This window comes from Mytilus galloprovincialis, chromosome 7 (genome assembly GCF_965363235.1).
Source record: "Mytilus galloprovincialis chromosome 7, xbMytGall1.hap1.1, whole genome shotgun sequence".
NCBI lineage: Eukaryota > Metazoa > Mollusca > Bivalvia > Mytilida > Mytilidae > Mytilus > Mytilus galloprovincialis.
The window spans coordinates 46,150,720-46,171,094 of record NC_134844.1 but is presented as its reverse complement, the minus strand read 5'-3'; the positions used below and the strand labels follow the sequence as shown (position 1 = coordinate 46,171,094).

Here is a 20,375-nt window from a genome sequence, read left to right as displayed (position 1 = left end):
TCTCCGAAAGGTGATTTCTCATGGTCCTATGTTTAGAGAACCCCAACACATCAATTGGAACCATAACTTCAAAATAATTATATATTCCATTGAGGACTACACCAAAGCATATGCTAAGCGGGAAGAAGTTGAACTGGACACTCTGTCAGAATAGGTTAAAACTATCAAGTCTCTGATAAAACGTCTCATTCACAAGTTGAAAAACTGTGTGAACGATCGACCAAACTCCGTTTTCAGAGACAAAGGGGCCATTAAATGTCAATCATCTCTTCATGATAAGTATGTTGTTGTTCCTGCGGACAAAGCTTCAAATAATATTGTCTTTGTATATTAATCGTATTACTACGAATGTCTTGTAAAAGAATTAGGTATAAATGAGCACTCGGGTAATTCCACATACAAAGACATATCATTTGACAAGGATGAGATTTTAGCAAATTAAAAGTCCTTCATGGCTTCAATAACATTACATTGAACACCAAATCGGAGGACTTACCTTGTTTGTATTGGATACCAAAGCTTCATAAAATTCCGTACAAACAACGGTATATTGCTGACTCATCTTCATGTTCAACTAAAGAATTGTCCATTAGATTGACTAAAATTCTGTCCGCATTGAAAGAGGGTCGTCAGAAATACTGTGAAACTGTTTACTCGCGTAATGGTATTAACCATATGTGGATTCTTAAAAATTCTAAAGAACTTCTAGACAATTTTTAATCTCGGTCTTTTTATGAAATTAGTTCTATCAAAACTTTTGATTTTTCAACCCTGTATACCACCATTTTCTATGTGAAATTAAAACATCGCATAAAAGATATAATCCACAATGCCTTTCAATATAAAAATGGTAGCACACGCTATAAATTTATTACTTTGGGATATCATAAGGCATATTTCGTTAATAGTGACAAACAAAATGTAAAACATGCTACACAGAAGAACAAGTAGTCAGTATGCTGGAGTTTCTTATCGACAACATATTTGTTGAGTTTGGAGGTAGGCTTTTCCAACACATTGTCGGCATTCCTATGGGTACAAACTGTGCGCCTCTTCTTGCCGACCTCTTCTTATTTTCATATGAATCGGAGTTCCTCCAGACACTTGTCAAAAACAAGAGGATCAAAGAAGCCAGATTATTTAATTTCATTTTCAGATATATTGACGATGTTCCCCCAGAACTAGAAATTAAAGAAACAACAGACACGGCTTCCTCCGCCTCATTTTTAGACTTATTTCTCGAATTTGACTTACACAGTCATCTCAGTACCAGAATCTTAACAAACGAGACGTCTTTAATTTTCAAATTATAAATTTCCCCAACCTTAGTAGCGATATACCAACTTCACCTGCATATGGGATATATATTACCCAACTTATTCGATATTCAAGAGCTTGCAGCTCCTACTCATACTTTGTAAAACGTCATCAGTGTCTGAGTAGAAAGTTGATGAACCAGGGGTATGTCCAAGAACGTCTCGTTCTTTTTCTAAAAAAGTTAATCGGAAGGTACCAAGACCTTGTTGATAAATATTCCGTATCAACTTCACAAATGATACATGATGCTCTTGATGTATATATTCTGCGTACTGATGTTGTTTATCATCTTAACTACGTGTTATATTGTTCTTTCATTTGTCTTTGTTCTATTATTAATATTACTTTTACTGTTGGATTGTTTTATGTGACATCCGTTTAACGTGGCTCGGTACTTAAACATCCCGTCAATGTGTTTGTATTATCTTTTATTTTTTGCTGGTGTGTTTTGTATATGCGACTTTTTGTGTTTCTTTGGTTCTTATAACGTGACTCTGTACTTTAAAAGATCATGTCAATATGATATTGTTCTATTATATGTCATTATGATATACTTCTATTATGAATTAGAAAATACGTTGAACCACAAACGTCAAAATTATTCAATAGTGTAGTGGAATGAACTATTTGTGAATTCTTATAAATTCTATATAACTTTGGGACTATTTTAAAGCTCGGTCTAATTTCTGAAATTAATTCTTTCATACTTTAATTTTTTAACCCTGTATGCTAACATTGTCCATGTGAAATTTTAAAATTGTTTGCATATACATTGAACGACAAATTTATGTGACGTATAAAATTTTCTGACGTCAGACACACGAATCAATGAATGTGTTTGTAGATAGATGTTTTTTTGTGTTCTGTTAAATTGTTCCTTTTAAAATTGTTACACGATGATGCCTGCTGTACCCATATTTTTACTATTTTATTAATATGTCTGTTTAGTTTACGCATCATTGTAAATATAACGGAATTTAATGAGACTGTCATCAAAGTAAGAGGTTTAGCGCTTTAAAACCAGGTTAAATCCACCATTTTCTACATTTGAAAATGCCTGTACCAAGTCAGGAATATGACAGTTCTTGTCCATTCGTTTTTGATGTGTTTTGTCATTTGATTTTGCCATGTGATTATGGACTTTCAGATTGGCTTTTCCTCTGAGTTCAGTATTTTTATGATTTTACTTTTTGCCTGTTATGATGATTGTGAATTTCACAGAACAATAGAAAAGTAATTTATTTGTCATAGCCTTTGTTCATTGTATGTTTAACATATCACAAATGCTTATTAAATAAATCGACGATAGTTAATGAGATTGGTAATGTCTTATTATGTGGTCAGTGATGTCATAGATTTTAAGATGGTTTATGAGTTTGGCGATGCCTTAGGAATATACAAAAGACACTTGCTAATCCTCACAATGCTATCCCAGGTTTTATGATTTGATTGACCCTGCTGCTGTCGTTTTTTTTAAAGAAACAAACATAATGAGCACACAAGTGTAGATGAGATATTTTCTGCTTCCTTTTTAAGAATACATCTTGACCATGGTAAGGAAGAACTTCTTTGCTACTGATACATCATGACCACATGTGGGTCCAGTTGAGTAGTTTCAGCTTTCTTACCATGTAATCATCATGGTCATATTAGTGTAGATTTAGAAGTTTCAGTTTCCTTTTCCATTTTTACTTCCATTACCTGATTAGCATTTTGTGATTTTGCCAGCTTATATAGCAGCTAATAACTTGACAACACTACATGGAGATTTTAAGAAGGAAATCGTCAATCATTCTACATTCAAGGCAGGCAGTTGAATTGTGCAGTAAATGGAAACTATAGAGACACACATTCAACTTCTCTGTGATATCAATGAATCAATTATGATTTAAAATAATTATGGAAATGTAATACGTCGGTCACAGCTACAATGGTAAATTGGGAATTCACAAGTTATCTATGATTTTTATTAAAACATATAAATGTCATTGATATATTTTTTTTAGATGATTAGATCATTTTCTTGACATTGATAATGACTAAGATAGACATCTAGTTAGATATTTGATTCATTTGGTTGTCTTTTGGGAATAAGTATGAAGCAATATGCATACACTTTTCAATTTGAATTCTCTTTAATAGCCTAAATTAATTTCGGCTTAAGGGAGGAATAAAATAATTATATAAACTGAAATTAAACCAAAAGATCAATTACAACATTCGATTTTAAAGGACCCGCTTTTGTCATAATGATTGTTTTAATTCAATGGTGTTTCCTCATTTCGTTATTCATTATAATAAGAAACTTTTTCCATTCCATGATTTGACAGAAGTTGTCTCTCTTTGAAAAAGGTGACGCAAGGAATTTTATAATGTTAATTCACATATGTATCTTTAATATAATATTTGTCGTATAGTTATTGTTATAATCACTTGCGTTAACCATATTAACGTATGTGCCATTTTGTGTGTGTTTAATCAAATTGAAAAAATCTAGTCTGAACCAATATTCTTAAAACGTCAATAGATATTGACAATCGTTACAGTACATGTGTATTATATTAAAATAGAAAGTGTGTTTTTGAGTGGTGTTCACCAACAACCAGCGGTAATCCTAATTGCAATACCAACACAAATTGGTAACATCTTATAACAAATCCCTTTACTTTACTTAACTATTGCCTTGTTTAATATAATATGCACCTATGAATGTACTATACTTCCTGTAATGCATGCACCAAGGACATCGAATAAAATTATGAAATAATGTTTGATTTAATGCAACTGAAAATCAAATCTATCATAAATCATTCATTTGTAACAAGCGCCTACAGTTCAATACAAGTTCACGTATATCTTACTAGATACTGTTTATTTATTCTGAAAAACAATCAGCAACAATTTGACTTGACACTCGCAACTTATACTACCGTATCAATCTTATATAATTAGATTTATCAGATTTATTGGAAATATAGAATACACAATTAACTTACTGTTAACTACTCGAATGACTCCCCATGGCAACATAAAGGCTAATATGAAAACAAATTCCTGAATAGTATACACGGACAGGCCTTTTAGGAAAACGAGATCAACCACAAAGGACAATGCAACAATACAGGCATCGAAAACCTACAACAGAAATGGAAAAATTACTTTATCACATTGTATCAATAACCCTGGTTAGTTCAATACGAATTGTGATTTATGTGCAAAGAATACATATTACTTAGAATCTACTGAATCATATTAGTTTTCTGAATGTTTATCGTCATTCGTTACAACTCGGCCGATTCCGTACCTTCATCATACAAGGAGAGTATGCTATATCTCTTAAAATCGGATTGCTGTCGTTCAAAAATCTGTTGTTAAAAGGAAAATATGAATAGAAGCTGGCATGTTTTAGACCAATTTAAACGATTTATAGACAGATAAAACTGTAAATGATATTCTGGACATTTTATGCAGAAATTAAAAACAAAAACGTAGCTTTGAAAGTTTCATTCAAATAATATTTGTCTGTCTAAGAACCAGTTTGTCGCAAAGATTTCAAATATTGCAGTTTTTTTTATATTAGACTTTAATGAAATTAATACGAATACTGCAAATGTAACTAGAATTTAGATTCCTTTGCAAGTATTTTAGTCAGTTGTATAACAGTTTTATTTCTAATTTTTCACACCTGTCCGTTTGATATCATTCCTCTATAATATTATAATAAAAATTATTTGATAAATCTACAAGTTTCTTATTTTTTATTACCAATTTCATTGATTTGTTTCTAAACAATTATATATAGGTATAAAAACCATGCATACCTCTAACTTTTTCTCAAAAAAGTGTTTTCCAAAACATATAACTTTGAATATTGTCTGAAAAATAAATATATATATATATATCTCTAACCTCTCACATACTTATTTGATCAATTTAAAAAACAATATATATTATAATCAATAAGAGAACATAATCTTATATGCAACTTATTCAAATATTACGTCCATCTAAATACTGCAGTTTAACAAATAATTCTGTTCCTATCAAACAAATAAAAAGAATCTATTAAAAAAAGATTGTTTCAACTAATAGTACACGTAGTAATAGACATAAATATGATTTAAACAACATCAAAAGAAAATGTCATAACAATATTGAAAAGTTATACTATTACTAACACCTTTAAAACAAAAACTGCGTAAAGGTAGATCGTTTCAACTAATAGTGCATGTAGTAATAGACATAAAAATGATTTAAACAGAAAATCACAAAAATACTGAACTCCGAGGAAAATTAATAAAGGAAAGTTCCTAATCAAATGGCAAAATCAAAAGCTTAAACACATCAAGCGATTGGATAACAAATGTCCTATTCTTGACTTGGGACAGGTATTTCCTTATATATAAAATGATGGATTAAACAGGAATTTATAGCTAGCTGAACCTCTCACTTGTATGGCAGTCGCATACAATTCCAAACTAAACAAGACCAAAAGAAAATGTCAAATCAAATATGGAGACTAAAAAGAGGACTATTTGAATAGTTCAATAAACCCTATTATGATACTTTGAACTTTTAAAATACCGGTTCCTATTTTTATATGCTTTCTTTTGTATGAAATGTTTTATCCTGAAGCGCTAATATGTACTGCAATACATTTTATCAGGTTTTTTAAAGGAAAATAAATTCATTCAATCTCAACCATAATGTTACCAGATGACGAGTATTTACAAATGTTATAAAAACATTAAATGCACTGTGACATTAGTAGTCTTGTCTGTTCAATTTTACTGCACCAGATGCGCATTTAAAAAATTAATGACTCTTCATTGATGCTCCTACACAAAACAAAATTGAACATGATGTCTTCTAAATTACAATAACGTGTCCGTTTACTATATCTCATCAAGATTATTACAGACTATTTTATTAATTTCGAATTTATCACACCTCTGTTAATAAGATGAGCACAATACCAATACTAGTTGCATGGAAACCACGAGCAATTTGTTCTTCTGTGCTCTCAGGAGTACTATGTTTGTGGTCTTTGTCCTTTGATGAATTAATATTATCACTTCCAGACGACCTCTTTGGCCTATGTTGTCCGGAGTAATAGTGACCTCTATGTCCTTTGTATAACCTTTCATTTTTGGTTCCAACTTCATTGGTAATTTTGATATCTTCGAAAACAAATCGCCTGACTTTGTATCCAATGTAATCTTGCTTGACAGCTTTCGGAACAGGGTCACTTGATGTGTCATTTTTCCATTCAATATCCGCCTTAGATAATTTTGAGTATATTTCTCCAAGATAAGAAAGATCAGTATATTCTATTTCATTTGGATATTTATTTTGTAGGTTTTCAAGGAATGTTGCGGAAGATTGTTCAACATTTGTCAGTATATCTGAAATAAAATTAAAACTACAATACAATATATTGTGTATGCCGTATACCCTTCCATCACTCACTTCTAAGTGACATTCCGTTATGAATTGTACTTGGAGTTAAGTATTTTTGTTATTTTACATTTTTTCAATATACCACGAAAGAGCACACGTAATGCGAAAAGGAAAACACTGTCACAAACTTTCGTTCTCTTTGTTTTGGTTTTTTAGTTCCCTTAATTTTCGCCTTCATGTCTTAATCTTTTCATACTAGACATTTCTGCATTGTAAAAATAAAAAAGAACACTTGGCTGATTTTTCTTCATTTTAAGTACAGAAAAAGTAATACGTAATTACTGACGTCATCTTAACAAAAGTTATATTTTAAACATATTTTGAGCAAAAACAAATTTCAATGAGAGTAAACAATAATGAATAAATTTTGTGTGGTATGAAATCAGATCAGATTTTTTTTTAATTTTGTTGTTACCATTACAATATCGTTCATGTTTGTAGTAAACAATAATGGTAAATTGTTATGTGTGATAAGGACACATTGTTATTTTAATTGGAATTATTTTGATCGTTCCTATCATGTACTGGCTGCCAAACATACCCAAACATTAATTTATTACACTAATAAACAGAGTAAGCACATTATTAATTAGTAGATACAATGTGTAATGTTTCAGATTGAAAGGCAGAGCAACATAATCACACAAATTAAACGTTAAAGAATCTGATGTACTTAAACTATGTTGCAATTTATAAACAATGAACATTCCCTTAAATAAATATTTATAACCTTTCACATGATGAAGATCAAGTATGAGTTCACCAAGAACTAGTCCGCAGTCAATTACGTTGAGTATCACAATCATCATTAAAACATTTTTGCTGCGGAGCAACTTCCGGCCTTTATGGAGAAACCTGTCGAAGAAAAGGAAGAACTAATATTCCAAGTGCATCTGTTAATGGAAGAGGTTATTTATTTTACAGAAACATTGAGTGCATACCAAACAAACTAAGACGTTTTCAATTTCATTTTCCCTGGCTTAATAACTAGACGAAATAAGCCTGTACTTTCTAGTTATACAACACTACCAGATACCTTACATGTCTTATAAATAGAAAGCAATGTTAAACTCTCGTTCAGACATTTTACTGCTTCTGAAGTTAGTTATGATCGAGTTGAAGGATAAAAAAGAATTAGACGAAAGTGAACAAAACTAAAATGTATTATGAAACTTTTGTTTGTTTTTTTACTTAATTTGAATAGCAATTCCAATAAAATATTTACATCTTAGACTGTTTTTGTAATGCTGTCAAGATGAAATGTGAAATTGAAAATGTTCTACTTTTTATTACAGTTCATGTCAAGGATGTTTTTCTGTCCTGTGTAGATCATCGCAAAATGAGACGGTTGTCCCTTTTAAACGGAAAATTTATTTCTATTCCTAACCAGTGAAGTACATGACCTTTTTGTTTAATGTGATTATGTAAAACTCTTTGTACTGTTATGTTTTCTATTGTGTGTCTGGCCGTTTTCTTTTATACATTTTATTGCTTGCCACTTTTCTCTAAAAATCAACCGTTACTCGCGTGATGTCTCCTCCTTCCCTTTCATGAATGTGACCTACCGAATTAGACTATTTACCGGATTTGTTATCACATAAGCAACACGACGGGTGCCACATGTGTAGCAGGATCTGCTTACCCTTCCGGAGCACCTCAGATCACCCCTAGTTTTTTTGGGGGTTCGTGTTGCTTATTCTTTAGTTTTCTATGTTGTGTCATGTGTACTATTGTTTGTCTGTTTGTCTTTTTTCATTTTTAGCCATGGTGTTGTCAGTTTATTTTCGATTTATGAGTTTGACTGTCCCTCTGGTATCTTTCGTCCCTCTTTTTTGATATTGCACTGCAATGTAAAATTGTTGTGTGGTATCCAGAACTATAAAATTGATTGTATCAATAGGTATTAAATGATGTATGTTTACTTTATGAACGTGATCGCCAACATATGTAATTTATTACATTACAACTGATAAAGCTTATCATCACGTGCAATATTCGTCCATTTACTTTCTAAACATAACAACGAATTTTAATTAATGTTTCTTGTATCTGTATATAATCTCAATTTACCTACATCAGAACAATAACCTGATGATACAGCACGATTTCATGTTTTCTAAGGCTACATTGCGCATTTTAAGTCTAAATATTCTACGTGTTCCATAGTCAAAATACCTAAAACTTTATAAGCAAGATAGTAAATGACAATGAAATAGTATAATATTTAAAACCAAATGAAATAAGACAAACGTTTGGAGAGTGAAAGTAGTTCTAAAACACTGCACACAATTGGGCTGCGTCGAAAAGAAATCGAATTTATGCAAATGCTATACATGTACATGTATAAGACTTTCATTCATTTTCGGAACATTCAAATACGAAATTAAAGATGATTTTGGTCTGTTTTGTAGGGTTCTTATATCAACCCAATTATCAAACGGTTAAACTGCGTAGAGATATTTCAAATTGAAAAAGGTTAACAGACGTATTGATATTCATTCGCATATGGTTGATTTCTGTCCTAAGCAGCTCAATATATTATAAACTAAACACCTACATATCGTGTATAAACCATTTCTTAATATATACCATGACGATTTTAAGTGCATGTCAATATTTTGACGATTTATTATCGCGATAACTATAATGACTAATCTCCGTAACTGACATTGACATGTTTGTTCTGCACAAATACCATAAAATCACATTAAACTAAATTCATTTAAAATTGTAAGTGTTATTAGACTGTGCGTGATGTTCGGTTTGCTTGACTTTGAACGAATTCTATGGGGAATAATATAGACAGATATTTCGCGGTTGTGTTTTGCCATGGCTTTGTTTGGACTTTTTTGTTTGCTTTGTGGCCTTGTATGTTTGTCCTTAATGTTTTATTAACTGTGCATTTGCATTCAGGTATCGCAGATCAAATTTATTCGTTCATAGTGTGTTAATTTACGTTTTTTGATTGAGTTAAGCCTTCCAATTGATATTTTATCGTGTGGTTTTATATGTTGTGATGTTATGCTATTGTTTCAGAAAAAGGGAGAAGGTTTGGTACCATTAAAACGTTTAATCCCGCTGCAAATGTTTGCACCTGTCCTAAGTCAGGAATCTGACGTACAGTAGTTGTCGTTTGTTTATGTAATTTATACGTGTTTCTCGTTTCTCGTTTCTTGTTTTTTATATAGATTAGACCGTTGGTTTTCCCGTTTGAATGGTTTTACGCTAGTAATTCTGGGGTCCTTTATAGCTTTTTGTTCGGTGTGAGCCAAGGCTCCGTGTTGAAGGCCGTACATTGACCTATAATGGTTTACGTTTATAAATTGTTATTTGGATGGAGAGTTGTTTCATTGGCACTCACACCACATCTTCATATATCTAAGTACCAATTACTTCCGAGTGTTTTTGGCAATCAGATGTAAAAAAAAAATGATATACCAAATCCATTTGTTGTAAATTAATTTTTTTTCTTTAATGGTAATCTTATACATAAATAAATATTTGTCCATATATCATGCCATCAAGATTAATCTTTCCGTACCCCTCCACCTTTTTCAGTCATTCTAAATTTATGTTCCAGTTGTTCACATTCAAATTCTTATCCGAGACAGTAATACGGCTATACTTCGTCGGCTTCAGTCCTTTTGTGCTAATTTCTACTTTAAGATATATCATTTGCAGCAATTTAATTTATATTCTATTCGTTCTGCTTATTTCTCGAACTTTTCAGTTTTGTTTCAAGAAACTATTTATTGGGTTGTATACTTCGAAAACTCATTCTACACTTGTGGCTCTTCTGAGCTTCATTAATGTAATGTAATTATAACACATGTACAAGTTAATGTATACTTGAGTCATTATTTAAGTTTTTAAGAACATTTTCTTTTTTGAATGGAAATATAAGATACAGATATCTAACAATGATGTGACATTCTGTGTGTTATTTGTTCTGTTCATTACATACAATGGAATGTTCCTCATAATGACGGCATTATTGTTACAGTTAACAAAAGTAAAGTAGCAAAATGAATAACTACTTGGTAGTCAAAAACATCATAAACGATAATATTTGATATTTGTATTTGTTACCAACATATGACTAAGAACTCCTGTGCAGAAACTAAGGTCAAATAATAGAACAGTGATCTGATAAATCTTATGGTATGAAGATCTAATTTGCATACTTCAGGTATCGGTAAAAACTCATTACTTCAGGTATCGGTAAAAACTCATTAAAGATTTTATTACACCAATAGACGCGTCTCGTCTACATAGGCGTAGTGTATATTGCATGAATTGAATCCGTTAAAGTGGGACAAACACATAGTTGCAAAGCGTTCAAACACTAAACATGACGAGCCAATTTAGGTTAGAACATCTATATAAAAATAATTATCGGTCGTCCAACTGTCTATATCAATCTGCTCAGCTCTTAATAAAACTCCATATCACGGGTTTGTGACGTCAAATACGTTGACCTGGCCTTAATAACTTTGACCCGGACATATCAGTGACGTCATAATGTTTGAACCAACGTTGATAAGTTTGACCCGAACTTATCAAGTCAACTTCCGGTTGCTGGTGAAATAAGACAATACTTCCAAAAGACGCAAATACAGCCCGATAAATCGATTATCAGGTTATCGGCATATTAATATTGTAAAATATCAGCTGCTCGACATAATATGAAGGCTTTTTGATCTCGTTCGCTGCGCTTACTCGACAAAAAGCTTCATATTATGTCTCGCAGCTGATATTTTACGATATCAACATGCAGACAACCTGATAATCGGTACGAAAATGTGGTTTGCCTCGACATAGAAAAACTGTAGTGTTTTGAAATTCGATTTTTACATTTTATGAACTGTAAATTACCGAGAGGTTTAATCATAAATTCAAGATAGCATATGTACAGTATTTCTGATTACTGGTTAGGTGATGCCCTTGGTTAGAAAACATCAATAAACAGTGGCATGAACACACTGTTCGTCAACAAAAATACCGGGCTAAAAATTAAATACGCCAGACAACATATTGGTAACTGACTCATCAGTGGCACTCGAATCGGAACAGTTGGAAAGGACACCAAGTTGACTAATAATCATAAATATTAACAACCCAAAAAGTGTGCCTATATACTAAGGTAATGTTTGCCTTGAGAAAAGTAACCTTACCATAGTTTCGAACTATTTGAAAATCTAATGAAATCTAATACTATAGAAATGAAAGAGCGCCAAAATTAGACCTGGGCTTGTGAAATATAGGAGACGAAATTCAACCATCGGTGGTTTCAAGTTATTTTTTTGTCAAAATTACCAGGCTTATATTTTTTGATTACATCAAACATATGTATTGTTTACATAATACACATATATTGTTTAAATACTTGTCCTACGTCTTTTGTTTACTTCATTATCTCGACAAATGAACCTCAGTTTGTCGTTTGTTTGTAATTAGCATTGATCACAGTTATTGCACGAAGAAAGACCAAACTATATGAACACGAAAACGAAAGAAAAGGAGCCAACCAAGCATAGTATGATAGATTTATGATACCAACGACATGATGACAAATGATACAGTTAATCTGAAATGCCATAATGTTATTCATGTTAACTTGAATGAAACGGTGAGCAATAGTATGATAGTGTGTAGACGATTGCAAGCAAGATATTTATCATCTTTACCCTAAATAAAAATGTAAATGCTATGTTATCCAGCACAAAGTCTATCGTCGATTAATGGAATATTATCTATTGAACGCAAATTACATAATATATGATGGTAAACACAGACTAAGATGGGTCATTTTTGTGACTATTTCTTATGATATATTTTTTAATATCGGACAAGTACTTTTACAGATAATAATCTTTGTGACAAGCCAATAGTTCCGAATTCATCAATATAGATTGCATAAAGAGTATAATGGTCTTATTTGCTCATGATTCATTTCACAAGATAAAGGCCTTGTCTAAAATTAATAAGATCACTACCACAAGTTACACTTTGAGATAATGGTAGAACTACGTCACAATTCTGAACATAAAATCAAGTAATTATAAGTTATATAATTCGCTACTGGCCCCTACGGATTCATAGAGGGTGAGTAAAATCCGTAGAGGGTAAGTCAAATGCCTAATATCCTATTGATTTACTAATCCTATGAAAGTACGGTGACCGAGTAAGGAAAAGTCGCTTATTTAATGAGTTTAATTGGCATTCGGACTATACGGCTATAAATCACAGTATTGGTAGTTCAAAGGTTAAACTTTACATATTGACTTGTCGTCAAAAAATCGTACGGTCCATTTTTGTAAAATGGGCTTTGAAGTACGTTACACTACAAACTCCTCAGAGTCTGAATTGACCAGTTTTTGTGCTCGACCAGTAAAATCGAGCACACATTTTACTCGACTAGTCTCGACATTGTCTCGACTGTACTTAACTGTACTGAAGTGTACTCGACTAGGTCTCGACTTTACTTAATTAGTCTGATTCAGTACTTGATGATCTTTGTGTAGTCTGAAATGGTCTTGACCAAGGCTCGACCTGTCTCGACCTGTCTTGACTAGTCTCGACCTGTCTCGACTAGTCTCGACTCAGTCTCAACCAGTCTCGACCTGTCTCGACTAGTCTTGACCTTCAAATTTAGGTTTGACTGGTGTAAATCAGCCCATCTAACTAAATTAAATATTGATCTTACAAAATTCAAGCTTATTAGGTAGTTTGATTTATTGCTGTGAAATGAAAGAATTTAATTTTACAATATGTAAAAAAAAAAATTATTATATAAAAATTCAGATAGGCATCTTTAATTTTTTTTATAACTTTTTCAAATCAACTTGGATTTTCATCAAACTATGCAGATATCTTAGATATATATTAAGCTTACTGAATCCCATTTCATTTAGTTTTTTGTTGTATTGCTGTAAAATTTAAGAATTAAAGTAATTTTGGTAAAAAAAGGCTAGGATTTGCAATTCGGACAAAATAGAGATATTACACTTTAATTTTTTTAATAACTTTTTCAAATCAACTTGGATTTTCATCAAACTATGCAGCTATCTTACATATATATCAAGCTTACTGAATCCCATTTCATTTAGTTTTTTGTTGTATTGCTGTAAAATTTAAGAATTAAAGTAATCTTGGTATAAAAAGTTAAAATTTGCAATTCGGACAAAATAGAGATAGTACACTTTAATTTTTTTAATAACTTTATCAAATCAACTTAGATTTTCATCAAACTATGCAGCTATCTTACATATATATCAAGCTTACTGAATCCCATTTCATTTAGTTTTTTGTTGTATTGCTGTAAAATTTAAGAATTAAAGTAATCTTGGTATAAAAAGCTAGGATTTGCAATTCGGACAAAATAGAGATAGTACACTTTAATTTTTTTAATAACTTTTTCAAATCAACTTGGATTTTCATCAAACTATGCAGCTATCTTACATATATATCAAGCTTACTAAATCCCATTTCATTTAATTTTTTGTTGCATTGCTGTAAAAATTTAAGAATTAAAGTAATCTTGGTATAAAAAGCTAGGATTTGCAATTCGGACAAAATAGAGATAGTACATTTTAATTTTTTTAATAACTTTTTCAAATCAACTTGGATTTGCATCAACCTATGCAGCTATCTTACATATATATCAAGCTTACTGAATCCCATTTCATTTAGTTTTTTGTTGTATTGCTGTAAAATTTAAGAATTAAAGTAATCTTGGTATAAAAAGCTAGGATTTGCGATTCGGACAAAATAGAGATAGTACACTTTAATTTTTTTAATAACTTTTTCAAATCAACTTGGATTTTCATCAAACTATGCAGCTATGTTACATATATATCAAGCTTACTGAATCCCATTTCATTTAGTTTTTTGTTGTATTGCTGTAAAAATTTAAGAATTAAAGTAATCTTGGTATAAAAAGCTAGGATTTGCAATTCGGACAAAATAGAGATAATACACTTTAATTTTTTTAATAACTTTTTCAAATCAACTTGGATTTTCATCAAACTATGCAGCTATCTTAAATGTATACTAAGCTTACTAAATCCCAGGTCATTTTGTTTTTTGTTGTATTGTTGTCAAATTTAAGAATTAAATTAATCTAGGTCAAAAAAGCTAGAATTTGCAGTTCGAACAAAATAGAGATAGTACACTTTAATTTTTTTTATAACTTTTTAAATTCAACTTGGATTTTATTGAAACTATATAGCTATCTTGGTGATGTATTCTTCTTACTGAATCCCAGGTTGTTATAAAGTTTGTTGTATTGCTGTCAAATTTAAGAATTAATTTAATCTAGGTAAAAAAAAGCTAGGATTTGCAGTTTTGACAAAATAGAGATGGTACACTTTAATTTTTTTCATAACTCTTTCGAATCAACTTAGATTTTCATCAAACTCTACAAATATCTTTGCAATATATTGATCTTACTGAATCATAGGTTGTTATTTTGTTTGGTTTATTTCTGTCAAATTTAAGAATTTAATTAACCTAGGTCAAAAAGCTACGATATTAGAAATATATCTTTTCTCATAATTTGGGAAAAAGTATATATAAAATATTAATATAATTCCTTTAATGTTTTATTCCTGTTGATATACACTATATAAATATATCAAAAAGGGATGAAACATTAGAAATTATTAAAATAGTTCTTCTGATTTGTGGTGATTTATAAAGCAATACCTTCTGCTTGGGGCAAACTTATTAAAAAGATCACATCTACCAGAGAGTTTTAAATTCTAAATAACATTTATTCAAAGTTGCAACATCCTGTTAAATCTAAATCGCAGGGCTTTTAATTCACTAGATAAGTAATACACGAGTTTAAGAAAAGTAGGGCTTTCTTTTTACCTGTAAAACTCACGTGTACTGATGTAATTAAATCATGTATAGTGTCATGTCATTAAATTTGACAAAAAAATATTTTAAAACTCCATAACAACCTGGGATTTAGTAAGATCACCAAGGTAGCTAAATAGTTTTAATAAAATCCAAGTTGATTTGAAAAAGTTATTAAAAAGCTTAAAGTGTACTATCTCTATTTTGTTCAAACTGCAAATTCTAGCTTTTTTTACCTAGATTAATTTAATTCTTAAATTTGACAGCAATACAACAAAAAACTAAATGAAATGGGATTCAGTAAGCTATATATATATGTAAGATAGCTGCATAGTTTGATGCAAATCCAAGTTGATTTGAAAAAGTTATTAAAAAAATTAAAGTGTACTATCTCTATTTTGTCCTAATTGCAAATCCTAACGTTTTATACCAAGATTACTTTAATTCTTAAATTTTACAGCAATACAACAAAAAACTAAATGAAATGGGATTCAGTAAGCTTGATATATATGTAAGATAGCTGCATAGTTTGATGCAAATCCAAGTTGATTTGAAAAAGTTATTAAAAAAATTAAAGTGTACAGTACTATCTCTATTTTGTCCTAATTGCAAATCCTAACGTTTTATACCAAGATTACTTTAATTCTTAAATTTTACAGCAATACAACAAAAAACTAAATGAAATGGGATTCAGTAAGCTTGATATATATGTAAGATAACTGCATAGTTTGATACAAGTCCAAGTTGATTCGAAAAAGTTATTAAAAAAATTAAAGTGTACTATCTCTATTTTGTCCGAATTGCAAATTCTAGCTTTTTATACCAAGATTACTTTAATTCTTAAATTTTACAGCAATACAACAAAAAACTAAATGAAATGGGATTTAGTAAGCTTGATATATATCTAAGATATCTGCATAGTTTGATGAAAATCCAAGTTGATTTGAAAAAGTTATAAAAAAAATTAAAGATGCCTATCTGAATTTTTATATAATAATTTTTTTTTTACATATTGTAAAATTAAATTCTTTCATTTCACAGCAATAAATCAAACTACCTAATAAGCTTGAATTTTGTAAGATCAATATTTAATTTAGTTAGATGGGCTGATTTACACCAGTCAAACCTAAATTTGAAGATCAAGACTAGTCGAGACAGGTCGAGACTGGTTGAGACTGAGTCGAGACTAGTCGAGACAGGTCGAGACTAGTCAAGACAGGTCGAGACAGGTCGAGCCTTGGTCAAGACCATTTCAGACTACACAAAGATCATCAAGTACTGAATCAGACTAATTAAGTAAAGTCGAGACCTAGTCGAGTACACTTAAGTATAGTTAAGTACAGTCGAGACAATGTCGAGACTAGTCGAGTAAAATGTGTGCTCGATTTTACTGGTCGAGCACAAAAACTGGTCAATTCAGACTCTGAGGAGTTTGTAGTGTTAGTTCACTTGAACGAAAATTCGACTTAGAAAAGTTTTGAGGTCTACACTATAAAATAACATCTGTGATATGATTTATGTTAATATACATTGTTATTTCACCTTATTTTAACGATTTTGAATAAAGTTTAGCAAAATTAATCCGTTATTAAAAAAATTATGTAAAAGATTAACACTACGAATATTTTGCATTTAATAGAGCACGTTTCCATTCAATTTCATCAATTTCTTTTAACGCAAAATGTAAAATAATTAACATTGATATGCTATTATATATATATTAACCTCTATTAATCAGTAATATCAAATTCCTTTATCTCAGAAGTATTATTTCAGCAATTCATGCCAGACACAAGTCCTAACGCTCATATGACAATGCATGACGGAGCTATTCGAAGCTCATATACAGCCTCTTATAGATACATATACGCAATGGGGATGTGCTGTACCACTTACGTTAAAATACTGGGATATGTTCCATGAAGCAGTAGGCATTTTGCTGCCAAATGTAAGAGCAGAGCGAGAAGGAAATTGGTCACTTCCTTGAGATCGTAATCTCAAATGTAACCTTATACTTTTGTAACCAACCGTATCAATTACTAAAGGTGGTTGCCAGTTAACATACTCGATATCCTTCAACTTTCTGAGAATATTCGATCACCTTTTATAGATGGCTACTTTGCTTTTAGACAGACTCCTGGACATTTTAACAGTACATGGACCGACATGGCAATAGAAAAGACCGTTATAAAAGCCTCAAGGGGACCATGTGGCACTGTAGGCATTACAAATCAAAAGGCGCTTGTTAGGTGGACCCTTACTAGACATTTCCTAGAATCCATTAGTCGTGTAATGCTGAAAAGGGCGGAAATTGCTGCAAATTATTCAAATTCACAAGAGGAAACAAAACCAACAGCAATGAAAAGAAATGAAGAACATGTTATTGCCATTGTGAACCATCTGAATGATCCGTGACTGATCCCTTTGGTGTGGAATCCCATCCTCTATGTCTTATCAATATATCTCCAAGAATGCATGCTACAAGAGATATTTGAGGTTCTTTGCTCAGAGCTGTCGAGGAAGGCTTGAACATGTCTAAACATTTTATCCCTAGTGCTATTTCTTTAGACCAGTCAAGGAGTTTTTATAGTCCAATATAAAAGTCGACACTAAAAACATGACCACAAAAACAAACCTTGAATATAAATCGGGGGGAAATACTTTCAGGTCACATAAATCCATAACTTGTATTTAGACATGCACTGATTTTTGCAAAGATGACGGCATCATGAGAAAATCATGAAGTTGGATTTGGTGAGGCATTAGAATCTGAAGTCTCTTGTGCACTTGCCCTACCTTCCTTTGTACCAATGCTCACAACTTAGAGAGGGTATGGTATTGGTTCAATATATTGATGTTAAGAAAGGTAAAACATTCGGTGACCTTGCAGCTGACTATTAAAAAGATATGTTCCAATAATTTCTATAGCGCACATACTAGCAGATGTTTTTGTCCGCTACATGAACAACTCTATAAAGTCTTCCGAAAGGGAACGCCACACAAAGACAGCAGCTTCCACCAAAGTTTATCGGATTATTGAGGGGAGAAGTGTTCGTGACTGGAAAACTTTGCAAAATCCCTAGGATTCCACCTCATGTGAGCCTTACATAGACAGAACTTTGTAAATTTCAAAATTGTTAAAGTTATTTACTAGTATACCAACACTGTTAATGGCTGTCGTCACTTGTTTAGCACTCAAGAGGAGGCTGATACTCAATGCCTTAAACTTTGACACGTAGTTAAGGGAAATGTGAAAATGCGGAAGAACAATATACGGACCTCTTATACAAATGTGATTGCTCTGTGTGTTCGCTACTATAAATATATGACACATACAAGTGAGTGCAGATGAAGACAATTAGCAGTGTAAAGGATGGGCGAATATTTTCAACCATTCACTATGTGTCTGTGCATGCACTTACCGGATGCGACACGACTTCGTCTTTGTTTGGAGTAGGAAAACAAACTGTCTACAAGACTTCGAAGGACACACACGGCTATTTCCGTGGTTTGTAGAGTTTCGGTAATATTGACAAAGATGAAGCCCTTGTTTGGGTATGAAAGTTATTTTCAAAGATTTATGATAAAACAAAAATCTCTTTAAAACCATTCCATCATAATAATTATTCAAGCTTGCCACCAGTACAAATGTAAGTTTAGTCAGGTTACCTCCTTGTGAGACGGCACTGAAATAGCATGTTTTACGTACTCCGTTTCAAACTTAAAATAATATTTGGACCGCATTACACATTGCTAAACCCCTATCCGATCACCTTAAGAAAACGGTTGAGTTAAATGATTCATTACACCAAGTGTATTTTAAAGGGCATATGTCAACAGAATTCTTGTAGGATCTTGTGTTTTCATTGAAGGGAAAATCTTCATGGGAAACAGACATGTGTTTGTTCTAAACAAAACCTAACATGTTCGGAGCTTTGCTCCTGTAAATGATCAGAATTATGTAGAAATTTCAAATCATGTTCCTTGACAGAGGAACCAGAAGATACCCCTGGCATATTTCTGTTGTGTGGATTTCTTTGATTGGATATTTGAATTGTAACTGTTTTCGAGGTATTGAGTGTTTTTTTAGTTTTAATAAATTACATGAATGAGCGTATGCAAAATATGCCTTCATGATAGTTGGCTCAGGTAAAAATATTAGTTATCATTTATTGATGAGGTTGCATGTCAGCCGGCAAGGTAACTACTGTAACTATAACAGAATGTGCGTTGATCTTGTATAATAGAACAAATGTTTGAAAAACACCAATTTCCAAAATAAATCGATTTCTTACTTTTTTTTTTATATTTTCGAGATAATTCATTGTTTATTTATTTGAAAAAATGTCTGTATCTGAAATTTAACCTAAATGGTTGTATATATCTTCAAATTTTGAAGGTATGGAAGAAAACAAATCAAAACAGAATTTAATCTTTGACCTTATTTTATGTAAAACTGTTACCACATTTCTTTTTGACGATATTTCAATAGTACTCATTTTTCTGAATCCAATGATATATAATATAGCCATATAGTATGTTTGACGATTAAATCTAAAAAATATTGGGTCTGGTCACCTTTCTATAAGTACCAAGAAAGTTCATTTCAGTTTAAAGTCATAATTTTGTCTATAAACATCAACAGTAGCATGGTATGAATACCATAATATAAGTGTCGGTATTTTACGTATTCTGATTTTCATTATAATGGTTTATGAGATGTTAAATACATTTCT

The 20,375-nt window shown here is 31.4% G+C and overlaps 1 protein-coding gene across 2 annotated transcripts in view; it reads right to left on the bottom strand.

Moving 5' to 3' along the window:
* Window positions 1-20,375, bottom strand: part of LOC143083111 (uncharacterized) — a 52,476-nt gene that overhangs the window by 6,506 nt on the left and 25,595 nt on the right. For both annotated transcript variants that reach the window (XM_076259343.1, XM_076259344.1), the window contains exons 3-6: window positions 7,508-7,632; window positions 6,268-6,722; window positions 5,139-5,192; window positions 4,314-4,452 (exon numbers count right to left, since the gene is read on the bottom strand). In XM_076259343.1, the coding sequence (XP_076115458.1) occupies window positions 4,314-4,452; window positions 5,139-5,192; window positions 6,268-6,722; window positions 7,508-7,632 (773 nt within the window). The remainder of the gene's footprint in view (window positions 1-4,313; window positions 4,453-5,138; window positions 5,193-6,267; window positions 6,723-7,507; window positions 7,633-20,375) is intronic.